The sequence below is a fragment of the Musa acuminata genome, chromosome BXJ3-3 (genome assembly GCF_036884655.1).
Source record: "Musa acuminata AAA Group cultivar baxijiao chromosome BXJ3-3, Cavendish_Baxijiao_AAA, whole genome shotgun sequence".
Lineage (NCBI taxonomy): Eukaryota > Viridiplantae > Streptophyta > Magnoliopsida > Zingiberales > Musaceae > Musa > Musa acuminata.
The window spans coordinates 1143914-1157943 of record NC_088351.1 but is presented as its reverse complement, the minus strand read 5'-3'; the positions used below and the strand labels follow the sequence as shown (position 1 = coordinate 1157943).

At 42.1% G+C, this 14030-nt stretch overlaps 1 protein-coding gene across 5 annotated transcripts in view; it reads left to right on the top strand.

Moving 5' to 3' along the window:
* LOC135633688 (proteasome subunit alpha type-6-like) overlaps positions 1–14030 on the top strand; it is a 44371-nt gene that overhangs the window by 3287 nt on the left and 27054 nt on the right. For 2 of the 5 annotated variants that reach the window (XM_065143461.1, XM_065143462.1), the window contains exon 4: positions 4501–4597. The exons of the other annotated variants lie outside the window; for them this stretch is intronic. In XM_065143461.1, the coding sequence (XP_064999533.1) occupies positions 4501–4597 (97 nt within the window). The remainder of the gene's footprint in view (positions 1–4500; positions 4598–14030) is intronic. 5 annotated transcript variants of the gene reach the window in all.

Sequence of the window (14030 nt, the reverse complement as noted above, 5' to 3'; positions counted from 1 at the left end):
CCGGGCGTGCATCGAATTTTGCATCGGATGAAAACCTTGGTCATCAGCATATGGGGGCTTGGTTCCACCAAGGGAAAAGTTCGAATGCAAGTACCAGTGAGTTCCATGGGAGGGACTTGATCATGCAGAGGTATGATCGAAGCAACTGGAGAGTTGGATTGCTCCAAAGCTCATATTCGCTTAAGGGAGCCCAACAAGTCAGAGGACAAGGTCGAGTAAGCGAACGTTGCTACCAAGGAAGCTAAGGAGAACAGAATCGGTGCAAACTCTACAACGTGATGGCAGAGGCCATGCATGGGAGTTGCAGTCTGTCTTTCCATCGACCAAACGGACTGCTTGGAGAACACAGAGGTGTTGAAGCAGGGGGTCGAAAGGGGCGAGGAAGCGACGATAAGTCCAGAGGGACTTAGCTACCCAAAATCAAGCATCAGTTAGAATGGAGGTGGACTCAGAGGAGTGCCACGGAGACATCTCTACTGATTGTGAAGAAAAGGGATACAGAGGCGAGGCGATGGATAGTAGGGCCATGGGCATGGCAGCGCCATGGTACCGCAGAGGCGGGACTTCCGTGCAAGTCATTGATCCCTTTCTCTCACGGAGGGAGAGCACTTGGTCGTGAAAGGGGCCGAGGAGGTGGAGCATGCAGAGGTAATCTCCAAGTACCGAGACAAGGCTGAAGGGCAGAGGCCAAGAAACTTCGTAAGACCGGTGTCAACAAGTTTCTCATCAAGATAGCCGTAAGTGAAGGACTTCGGGTCATGCAAGAGTGCACGACTAAGGAACGAAGCAGGCAGTACGCGGTGCTGTACCTTTGCTACTCAGTGGAGTAGGCGGCAGGGTTGATGGAGAAGACGGTACAATCCCAAAGGCGACCTCATCTATCAGAGAATTACTCCAAGTTGGGGTGAAAACTTCCTGCATTCTAGAAGTTCAATGGCATTGAGAAGGTGAATCACAGTAGCTAACTCAATGCAAGGAGTGCAAACACTTCAAGTGCTTCAGAAGTGTGAGCAAAGAGCAGGCGAAGGCCAGTAACCAGCTCGATGCATGAAGTACAACCTCGAGGAGGCGGGCGAAGTCAAAGTAACCTTTGCCTTCTCAACTCTTAAGAGAATGGGCGAAACCGAGTACCCCAGTTCTCTTATCTATCCAGCAGAGGAGCTCTGCACAAGCTCAAAGACCCTTCGAAGATAATGGAATACAATAGTTGTCAAATCCTCACCAACGGTGATCAGTGCTACTGAGAGTAGATTGTCCGCCTCATTTCCCAACGAAATGCCAATCGAAAGCGGAAGTGATGCGAACCTACTTGGACGTGACAACTAACTGAAAGAAGAGTCAATGAGCAGATTTTGTGGAGGAAGGACCCAAAACTTCAGAAGTTTGCGAGGCGATGCTCGTTAAAGCTCCAACAAGCATCCACCCAGTTCAAGCAGCATGTGGAAATTTTGAGAGACTGGCGCAGTAAGGATGGTCTTTTCCTTCATTTGGTGGATCCGTAGGAATCAACAAGGATCAACACAACTCAGCCAACCCCCCACACCAGAGTCAGAGTCATTGGTGAGTTGAAGCAGCATGGCGGATCAAAGGTTCGACTACTCAGATACAGCAGCGGAGAGCAGCTGGGAGCTAGGAGGCGCATTGCAGCTGGAGCGGAAGATTGAAGACTCAGCAAAGGCGAAGAGTTACAGTGTTCACAAAGGCTTCGACGAGGACGTCGAAGGGATAAGTGGGGGAGAATGTAACGGACAAACTTCTAAACAAGATGTTGGATGTAATGCTTATGTCTGTCCGTTGTCTTTTGGCATGTTCATGCCTTGTACAGCAGATAGAGGGGCGGCCGAAGGCTAAATAGTCCCATGTTAGTTGGGTTGGTGGCCTTTTTAGGCTTGTAAATAAAGGTTGTGTCAAGTGGACACGAGCGAGAACTTTTCGGTCTGTAATGGACCATTTTACCCTTTGTTGTGCAACTATTCAGAGCTTGTAAAGTCTGTTTGTAATTTGCATTGTCTATGAAGTGTTTTTCGGACATGTTTGCTTGTGGATCCCGATTGAGGCGTTCTTTTTAACCCGTTCTCTCTTTTGTTGGTCCTAAGGGACAATGGGAGGCTTCGGGGAGGCTGACCTTTGCGGACGGACGCGCGAGGGTGCCGCACGCCTTAGGCAAAACCAGCTAAGGTCGTGACAGTTGGGCGCCAGGGAGTATTTATAGAGGGGGGTTTGATGTTACCTGATGTGTCGTCCTGCAGGAGCAGGGCCGTACCTCTGATGGCGTCTGTCGTTGTCGTGGATATTGCGTGGAAGGCCAGGCTCCCGCAGGATATGGGGAGCGTCAGTCAGCGTCTTGCTCTGCCTCGGCCGGTCATGAGGGGTCAGCCGAGGAGGCCGTTTGGGTATGGTGCATGTCACGTCGTCGTTAATGCTCGCTCGGTACGGGCGCGCGTCGCGTCGGTGTTAATACTTGCTTCCTGGGGCGGCGCGTCGCACAGGGGTGACTGACTTGAGGGTGTATTATGTCAAATCCGGGATATTATGTCAAATCAGTTTTTACCCCTATCATGAAGTATGTATGTTAGCCTCATGGAGTACCATTTTTAATTTCTGGTACACGTAGACAATTGTTTATACCATCTATTGAATGTGTTTGACGAAGGGAAATCTTGGAAGGAAAAAAGAGAAACCAATTCCGAAGAGGGAGGAAGAGGATCTACAATGGTCGAGTGGTTGAGGAGGGAATTTATAAAATCTGATTCATTGAAAGAAAGAAAGATGCAGAAAGAGTGTTGCAGGATTTCATTAGTTATCTACTACGGCAGATTTGTTTTGCATCATCTTATGCAGCTAAATTTGCATTCAAATTGCTGACTAGCTTGTTCTTTTGGATATTCCAGATGAGATATTTTCAAACTTGGATGGTAGGCCTGCCTGATGGACATAGGGCTTCATTGTGCTTCCTGTTTATATGAATGCTGTAAAAATCTCCTCATTGGAGTACTTAGTTGGTGACATTTCAATAGTTTCCTTAGTGTAGTTCAAGGAATTTGTGGTCATTGAAGGATGGAATGTGGGTGGATCTGGTGTCATCATTGTGCCACAAGCTAAGGATAGTGGGTTTTACACTTAAGAAGCAGATGGACAAGAAGATTGCTGGAATTAAGTGGTTGATTGGGTCAAAGTTGAATCCTTCGATAAAAGGGTTGGAATCAGGTCAACTTTATTTACTTTTCATGTAAACATAAAGATGTGCTTGGTCTTATGGCCATGGAGGTTTAGACTTTGGGATAACAAGATAAAGGGTGAATCGAGTGCACCAAGCTTCCACCAACACTACATCTTGGAAGTGAATGTATGCAACCTTACGATCACATATAGAGAAGTTGCCTTCGTGACTTTGGGATAACAACAGTGGAAATTACATAAGATGATGGAACACCAAAAATTTGATATATGTTGTTAGGGTAAACACCTTTTTCTTAGCCGTGACCCGGGGGGTCGTCTCGGCTCGTTCGGGGGTCCGAATGGCGGGGATCTCCCTGGGGCGTTGCTCGTTTCTGCCAAGGCGGTCGGGTGCGGCTTTGGTCTCGGGGCGGCGCTGCGACTTCCTCCGGGCGGGGATTCGACGTGTCCGGACGGGGGCCTTGGCTCGATACCTGCACAAAGGTCGGGTCGGGATGCTCCCCCCGACCCCTCCGACGATCAAGTTAGAGAGTGACGTGGAGGTCGGTTTTCTTCCAAGAGGTCGCCCCCCCTCCTTTCTCCTTCTGGCTCGGGGGTGTTTATAGGGAGACTCGGCATTACCGGGCGCGCCATCCCGTCAGTCGGGGCCGTACTTTTGATAGCGTCTGACATCGCCGAGGACGTTGCGTAGGGGACCGGGGAATCGCAGGGTATGGGCGAGCTTCAACCGCTACCTACTTCTGTCTTGTCCTACTGTGTTGGGTCAACTGAGGGGCTGTGGCTTCAACGAAGCTGACGTCCGGACGCAGTCCGCCACCCTCGCTGCTCTTCCTGGGGCGCCGCGCCTGTCCACGTGCGGGGGACGTTGCCAGGAGTGAGGTCTGCCATTTTTTGCCATATCAGATAATAGTCACGATGTTGAAGTCTTTTTTCAATTTTAGATGTGAGGATAAAGATGTGTCCTTTCATAACTTTTCAGGTGCATCAGTTTCCAATGATGCTAGAAGACGAATAAGTAACTTATATTGCAGCAATGGTTAAGCATCTGTATCTAAGTTGAAAACAACAGGTTATTCAAAACAACAGCAAACATGGTATTTTTAACCCCACTATAACTATTTGTTAATTTAACTCAAAAGTGTTATTTATTTCAGTCTCAAACAAACGGCTTCATTTGGAAGAACATTGTAGAAGCTTACATCATGATGTTATATTTTTAGACGATCTGACGCATTGGTTGCCGTTAGTAATATGGTGTCATAGGATATGTTTAATGTTTATATCATTCAATATGATTAAGATTTGATACTGTGGTCATTGTAGCTGATGCAAGATCATTAGTCCAACAAGCAAGAAATGAGGCAGCTGAATTTAGTTTCAAATGGGGATATGAGATGCCTATTGATGTATTAGCAACATGGTATGGTCACCCTCTTTTGGCTTATTATCCTTGTGATGAACGAAACCAATATTTTAAGCATCACACAAAGTCAGTATGCATATAATTTTTGAGGGATAAATATAGATTATCCCCCTGTAGTTACATAGAATTAGTATTCTGGTCCCTATACTTTAAAAAGTAATATTGAAATCCCTATACTTATGAAAATGAAACATTTAACATGAATTCTCCTCGTATCGTCAATTTCATCGTGAATGGAAGCGGTAAAAAGATAATTTCATATAAACTTTTGGCATAAGAAAGAATGCATGGATGCAAACTCGTGCGGTTACCTTTCTTGTGTTTTTTTGGGTTTTTAATCACTGATTAACACTTAGGTGATGTCAGTCCACCATATATTTATTGTCACAAAGCAAGTACAATCTTAATTTTTATATGATATCATGGATGCTCTTTCACTTTTTGTCTCTGGTCTTGCCGGCATTATTCTAGTTCTGGCATATGAAGAACTTCTAAGCATAGCTAGTAACCTGCGTCGGTGTTCTCGTCTTCACCGCCCACCGCAAAGATGTTCCTCCGGTCCCCCTTCCTGTACTTGGCCTAAGGGACGCTGCGCTTCCGCTACTCTCCCTTGCCCTAGGCAGTCCGTTGCTAGCAGTGCTACGCGCTGCCATCGAACTTGTCGTCGCTCCCACCATCATCCGCCTCGCCCCAGTAGTCTGGCACCTCGATCATCCCTCGCTCGATCATGCTGCAATCCTCCACCAGGGTCTGGTAGCACTCCCATGCCTCAGCGGAACTCCGCCCTGCCAACTGCACCGTGATGGCGGACCATCGGTCCGAGGTGCCCTTCGGGCACACCACCAAGGCCCGCTCGAAGAGCTTGTCCTCTCGCATTCACGGCCTCAGCGCAACCCCCTCGAACTGCCTGGAGAACATGGACATCAAGTCGCCCTTGCTCATTCGTCTTACTCTTCTTTCGCAAGGAACGAGAGGGTTAGTGGCGTGATGTTTTTTACTCGATGTTGCCACTGGTCTACCGTCTGCAGCCCAGCCGGAGGTGCGCGAGGCTGGCGCACAAGGGTGGCTTTCCAAAGAAGATCCGAGCACCAGCCTCGCGTGCCACCTACGCCGCCGCTGGTTTGTCATCCGCAGTGCAGCCGAAGGCGCGCGAGGGTGGCATTCTAGAAGAGATCCGGGTGCCGACATTGTTAGAAATTTTGATGAAGCCAACTTGTGTTTCTAAATCATTGTAATAGAAACACAATAAAACTAATGCGGAAACGAAATAGCGTACCTCCAGCCATTGTCGCCAAGAATTTCTGCAGAGGTTTCTTCTTGAACTTTGGTTCTTCTCGGCTCAGAACTCTCGCTTTAGATGGTGTAGGAAAGCCTTTCGCTTCAAAGAGATGATTGAGCCAAGGGACCAAAATCCTCATGTATATATAAATGTTCTCCCATCAAGAACATTTATCATCACCAACTCATAACGTTCAAGAATTAATTCAAATTTGTAACGTTTGGACCATAATGAAGAACTTAATGATATTAAATATTTAATTAATAATAACGGTTTCATGCATAAAGAATAAGAAACTGAAATCATTTAAACCATAATAAATGAAGAAATTCATGATAATAAATTATGAATCTTAATGAAAACGGTTACGTTATTATTAAATAAGATATTTAATAATAACCGTTACATTCTCCCACTTGGTCCATACGTTTATCTTAATAATTTGAATTAATCTTTCTCGAACAACTTTCTTAAGAAATAAATACATGAATCATAGCGATAAGTCCTCTAAGAGTGAGTATTATCATCCATGTATCACGATGTATTTAGTTTCTTAATCTTAATGTGGTAATATTACTTTATGAATAAACCTTATGTTTATTCTTGGTCCAACAACAATATATTTTCTCAAAATAATGTGCACATAAATGAGAAAATTTCACAATATATAAGAGTTTCAATATCATTACAAAGTGGAACTAAGTCCCATTTTCTTTACATGATCCTTGAATTTTAGAGGTGGCATGCCTTTAGTCAAAGGATCAGCAATCATCAATTCAGTGCTAATGTGCTCAATGACCACTTTCTTTTCTTTTACACGTTCTCTGATGGCTAAATACTTAATGTCGATGTGTTTACTTCGACTTCCACTTTTATTGTTTTTAGCCATAAAGACAGCAGCTGAATTGTCACAGAAAATTCTTAATGGCTTAGAAATAGAATCCATGATTCTAAGCCCAGAAATGAAACTCTTAAGCCATACACCATGTGAAGTAGCTTCAAAGCAGGAGACAAACTCAGCTTCCATGGTAGAAGTAGCAGTCAAGGTCTGCTTAGCGCTTCTCCAAGAAATAGCTCCACCGGCCATCATAAAAATATATCCTGATGTTGATTTACGAGAATCAACACAACCGGCGAAGTCTGAATCTGAGTAACCAATCACATTCAGATTGTTTGTATGTCTATACATAAGCATGTAATCTTTGGTTCCTTGTAGATACCTCATCACTTTCTTTGCAACTCTCCAGTGGTCCATACCTGGATTACTCTGATATCGACCTAGCATCCCCACAATAAATGCAATATCAGGTCTAGTACAGACCTGAGCATACATAAGGCTTCCAACGACAGAAGCATATGGGATGTTTTTCATTGATTCCCTTTCAAAATTGTTCTTTGGGCATTGGTTCAAATTGAACCTATCACCTTTCACAATAGGAGCTGTTACGGAAAGTAACTTTTTTAGCCGTGGCCTCGGGGCCGACGCGGCTTGGTTCTGGGGTCCGGATGTCGGGGATCTCGGGCGCAGCTCCTCGGGGTCTCCCGGCGGCCTAGCACCGTGGTTCGGGTCGGTGGCTCGGGTCGGGAGGTCGGGTCGGCGGTTCGGGTCGGGAGACAGTTCCGTCGCAGCTTCAGGAAGAGGCAACACCGTCTCGCACCTGCACACAGGTCGGGCCGGGAGCTCGGCCCGACCCCTCCGACGATCAAGTTAGAGAAAGATGTGGAGGGGATTGTGGATGAGGCAGAAGAAGAGCAGTGTTTTTGTGTCTAAATGAGTTCCCCCCCTTTGCTTAGGACTCAGGGGTATTTATAGAGGAGGTTTGATGTTGGCGTCTGACATTGCCACTGGGGCTGCGTGGGAGGCCGAGCTGCTGCAAGGTATGGCGAGCCTCGGGCAGTGTGTCGCTCAGGGGGATGCTGTCATGGCATGTCACATCGCCATTTTTGCCCCTATCAGGAGCAACACTTGGTGAACAATCCTTCATCCGAAATCTTTCTAAAAGTTATCAATATAGGTTTCTTGTGATAGACCTAAAATGCCTCGAGGTCTATCTCTATAGATCTTAATGCCAATGACATAAGATGCTTCACCTATATCCTTTATGTCAAAATTTTTAGAAAGAAATTGTTTCACCTCATGCAGCAAATCCTTATCATTGGTTGCAAGCAAAATATCATCTACGTATAAAACAAGGAAACATATTTTACTCCCACTAACCTTCTGGTATATGCATTGATCCATGAGATTTTCAACAAATCCAAATGAAGAAATCACTTCATGAAATTTAAAATACCATTGGCGGGAGGCTTGTTTTAAGCCGTATATAGACTTCTTAAGCTTGCAAACCAAGTGCTCACCAACACTAGAGGAGAAACCTTCAAGTTGTTTCATATAAACCTCTTCCTCTAGATCTCCATTAAGAAATGCTGTTTTCACATCCATTTGTTGCAACTCAAGGTCAAAATGAGCAACTAATGCTAAAATAATACGCAGAGAATCTTTCTTTGATACAGGAGAAAATGTCTTCGTATAATCGATTCCCTCTTTTTGAGTAAATCCCTTTGTAACAAGTCTTGCCTTGTATCTCTCAATGTTGCATAACGAATCTTTCTTAGTTTTAAAGACCCATTTGCAACCAATGACCATTGCTTCATTAGGCAACTCTACAAGATCCCAGACTCCATTGCTCATCATGGAATTCATCTCTTCTTTTATAGCATCATGCCACAAATTTGACTTTTTGCAACTCATGGCTTGTGAAAATGTCTCAGGATTATTTTTGGCTCCAATATTATAGTAAGATTCTTGTAGATATACAACATAATCACTAGGAATTGCTGATCTTTTATTTCTAGTAGATCTTCTTAATGTTGTACTAATGGTTCCTTGAGGAACTTGTGGTTCAACTAGTTGTTCAGGAGCTTGTTGTAATTCCTGAACTGCTTGATCTATTAGAATACTATCAACAACTTGTGGAATTTCAATGATTGGTTGTTCAGCACTAGTTTGTACTTAAGGAGTGCTATGAACTATAACCAATCTATCATTTGATGTGGAAGGTTGAGATTCTATATGATCATGTGCGAAAACTATGTTCCTGAAATGATCGCTCCCACTAGTCACATCATTCTCAAGAAATTTAGCGTTTCTTGATTCCACAATCCTAGTTGTGTGAGATGGATAATAGAACCTGTAACCTTTGGACTTTTCGGCATATCCAATGAAATACCCACTAACAGTCCTCGGGTCCAGTTTCTTCTCTTGTGGATTATATATCCTGACTTCAGACGGACATCCCCAAATGCGCATATGTCGCAAACTCGGTTTCCAACCTTTCCATAGTTCAAATGGTGTCTTTTGGACAGCCTTGGTTGGAACTCGGTTTAATATATACATAGCCGTCTTTAGTGCTTCAGTCCACAAAAACTTAGGAAGATTGGAGTTGCTAAGCATACTCCGCACCATGTCCAATAATGTTCGGTTTCTTCTTTCTGCAACACCATTCTGGTCTGGAGAACCAGACATAGTGTATTGGGCAATAATCTTATGTTCTTGAAGAAACTTAGCAAAAGGACCAGGTGCTTATCTATTTTCAGTATATCTACCATAATATTCTCCACCCCTATCTGATCTCACAATTTTAATTTGCTTACCACATTGGTTCTCAACTTCAGCTTTAAAGACTTTGAAGGCATCCAATGCTTCATTTTTATTATGAAGAAAATATATATACATATATCGTGAGTAATCATCTATAAAGGAGATGAAGTATTTCTGACCATGTATGTCCATGTCTGGACAACATATATCAGTATGAATTATTTCTAATAAGTCTGAACTCCTATTAGCACTCCTTTTGGACTTATTGGTCTGTTTTCCTTTAATACAGTCCACACAAGTCTTAAAATTAGTAAAATCAAGAGTACTAATTTTTTAATTCTCTCTATGGAGATATGTCCTAATCTCCGATGTCATAATATAGAGGAGTTCTCATTAATATTACACCTCTTAATGCCAGCGTGAACATGCATTGAACCTTGAGTATTATCATTTTGTAATAAAATACGGTAAAGACCGTCAAACAAAATACCATTCCCAACACAATCAGATTTATATAATAAACGAAATGATGTGTCTTTAAAATTAAAGGAATATCCAAATGGTACGAGTCTGGAAACAGAAATTAAGTTTCGTGAGAAACTTGGTACTAATCTTTTAATTCTCTCTATGGAGATATGTCCTAATCTCCGATGTCATAATATAGAGGAGTCATCATTAATATTACACCTCTTAATGCCAGCGTGAACATGCATTGAACCTTGAGTATTATCATTTTGTAATAAAATACGGTAAAGACCGTCAGACAAAATATCATTCCCAACACAATCAGATTTATATAATAAACGAAATGATGTGTCTTTAAAATTAAAGGAATATCCAAATGGTACGAGTCTGGAAACAGAAATTAAGTTTCGTGAGAAACTTGGTACATAAAAGGTTCTTTCCAATTTTAAAACAAAACCACTACTTAAAGTTAAAATGCATGTTCCAATTGCTTCCACATGTGAGCCCATCTTATTTCCTGATAAAATGCTTTGCTCACTTCCCACTGGCTTCCTTAGGTTTTGCATACCCTGCAAAGAGTTTGCAATATGGATTGTTGATCCAGAGTCAATCCACCAGGTGTTAATATTAACATTGACCATATTAGATTCATAACATACATATGAGGTTGGTTTACCTTTCTTTTCAAGCCATTGTTGGAATTTCGTACATTCCTTCTTCATGTGTCCCTTTCTTTTACAAAAGAAACACCTTGCTTCTTTCTTGATATCAGCTTGGGGTGGTATTTTACCTTTTCCCTGCTGATAAGCTTTTTTATTGGCTTGATGTTTGTCAGTTTTGTTCTTCCCGCGAGTGGTTACCATCAATGCACTCTCACCCAATTCCATTACTAGCCTCTCTTCTTCTTGAACACACATGGTCATTAATTCATTAATTGACCATTTGTCCTTATGTGTATTGTATGAAATTTTAAAAGGGCTATATTGAGGTGGAAGGGTGTTCAGAATATAGTGTACTAGGAAGGATTCTGACATATTAACCTCAAGTTTCTTAAGTTGAGCCGTAATATCTCGCATTTGCATTATGTGCTCACGCACACCCTTTATGTTGGTGAGTCTAAGGGATGAAAATTTTATTATAAGGGTGCTTGCTAGTGCCTTATCCGAAGTGATGAATTGTTCATCGATAGCCTTTAGCAAGTCTCGGACATTTTCATGCTGGTCAACAGAACCACGTATGCCAGCAGCCATCTTAGTTTTGATAAACATCACGCTGAGCCGATTGGATCGCTCCCATCGCTTATATAACGCGATCTCAGTTAGAGTGCTGGTATCATTGACTATAGGTGGTTCGTCTTTTCTAATAGCATAATCAATATCCATCCACCCTAAATGGAGGAGAACCTTCTCCTTCCATATCTTATAGTTATCACCACTAAGTTCGGGAATATCACATCGAATATCAGAGAAATTAACAGTTTGAGAAACTACATAAAATCAAACATGCTTATGTCAAAATTTGAAGCTTAATAGACTAAATTACATGTTTTACCAATGTGAAACATGCCAAAAATATGAATCTCATGACATAAAAATTGCTTGTGGGCTAAATTCTTAATTCAAATAGATTCATATGGTCTTTATGATAAAACTATCAAATTATATTCTAATTCATAATCCCTGTGGGTAAATTATGAAAATAATCTGATATTTTATCCTGATTAATTATATTAAATATAATAAAAGATCCTGTAGGATAACAATTATTATACGAAATATAATCAATCACAATATGATGTCTAATTACTTATGTGATCCTTATTTTAACTTTATATATAATTTTAATTAATTAAGGATGCTGTGGCTAATTCTTAATTAATTAAGATTATATGGATCACTAGATATTTTAAACATAAAAAAAATTGCTCATAAACATAATTTAATATAACTAAATATGCATACATAATATGAGCATTTTACCGACTAAAAATGTTGAAAATTATATTTCCTCATGATTTTCAACAAAATATATCAACAAGTTTCCAAGAAGAAACCAAAATCAAATCATTTTCATGGCATAAAAATGAAAACTTTTTCATATCAAGGCAGAGGTCATTCGGCTCTGATACCAAATGTTAGAAATTTTGATGAAGCCAACTTGTGTTTCTAAATCATTGTAATAGAAACACAATAAAACTAATGCGGAAACGAAATAGCGTACCTCCAGCCATTGTCGCCAAGAATTTCTGCAGAGGTTTCTTCTTGAACTTTGGTTCTTCTCGGCTCAGAACTCTCGCTTTAGATGGTGTAGGAAAGCCTTTCGCTTCAAAGAGATGATTAAGCCAAGGGACCAAAATCCTCATGTATATATAGATATTCTCCCATCAAGAACATTTATCATCACCAACTCATAACGTTCAAGAATTAATTCAAATTTGTAACGTTTGGACCATAATGAAGAACTTAATGATATTAAATATTTAATTAATAATAACGGTTTCATGCATAAAGAATAAGAAACTGAAATCATTTAAACCATAATAAATGAAGAAATTCATGATAATGAATTATGAATCTTAATGAAAACGGTTACGTTATTATTAAATAAGATATTTAATAATAACCGTTACAGACATCGCATGTCACCGGCACTGCCGACCTCGCGCACCACCAACTCAGCTGTCGTCCGCAGGAAGGAAAGTGAAATTGTCATCCGAAGTTTATATGAAATTACTTTTTTACCCCTTCCATTCAAGACGAAATTGATGATATGAGGAGAATTGGTGTTAAATGTTTCACTTTCGTAAGTATAAGGATCTCAATGCTACTTTTTAAAGTATAGGGACCGAGATGCTAATCCTATATAACTATAGGGGGTAATCTATAATTATCCCAATTTTTTAGTATTGCATCTGTTGTTTTTGTCCAGTGGGAATTTATTCTTCCCAAGATGCTAGTAGGAGTTCTTTAGTTTATGTTAACATTATTGATCGTTAATAACATCTTTACATCTACTTTAGACAGTGACACCCTCATTGTGATTGTTGCAGTTAGGAGGCCATGACTGGTACATAATTATCTGATAAACAAATTTCCTTAACATCTATGGAAGTAGGAAGTCTTTTGAGTTGGTGCTTTTGGTAGTAAAGATTTTGCTGTGGTATTGACAACAACTTTTCTTTCATCTTTATGTGGTATATGTATGGACACTTTTGAGAACATGATTAGCATAAACTGGAACATAATTTGGAAGAAAATGAGTGAAGAGATAAAACTTGATTAGTGTTTTTTTCTTGATCATCATGAGATGGTTTTGAAGCTAGTCCTGTTTATGTTGTTGGCATCTAACTGTAAATGAATTGTAGCCATGACAGATATTTATTTATTTATTATGATTTAATGTTCAGAAGACCAGTCCTCTAAGCCAACTATCTTTGTGACTATATTAGCTTCTCCAATATGGTTGATGATATGGCAAAAAATGGTAAACCCCACCCCCGGCGACTTCCCCCGCACGTGGACAGGCGCGGCGCCCCAGGGAGAGCAACAAGGGCAACAGTCTGCGTCCGGACGTTAGCCTCACGGAGCCCGCAGCCACTTCAGTTGACCCAGCACAGTAGGACGAGACAGAAGTGGGTAGCGGTTGAAGCTCGCCCATACCCTGCGATCCCCCGTTCCCATACGCAACGTCCTCAGCGATGTCGGACGCCATCAGAGATACGGCCCCGACCGACGGGATGGCGCAGCCGAGGATGCCGAGTTCCCCTATAAACGTCCCCAAGCCAGAAGGGAAAGGTAAGGCTGAATTCCCCGAACAACCGCCATCGCATCTCTCTAACTTGATCGTCGGAGGGGTCGGGTCGAGCGAACCCGACCATTGTGCAGGTATCAAGCCGAGGTCTCCCGTCCGGGACGTGCCAGCAATCCCCGCTCGGGAAGAGTCACCGCATCGCCCCGAGTCCGAGGCCGCACCCGACCACCCCGGTGGAGACGAGCACCGCCAGGTCAGGTCGAGCGAACCCGACCATTGTGCAGGTATCAAGCCGAGGTCTCCCGTCCGGGACGTGCCGGCAATCCCCGCTCGGG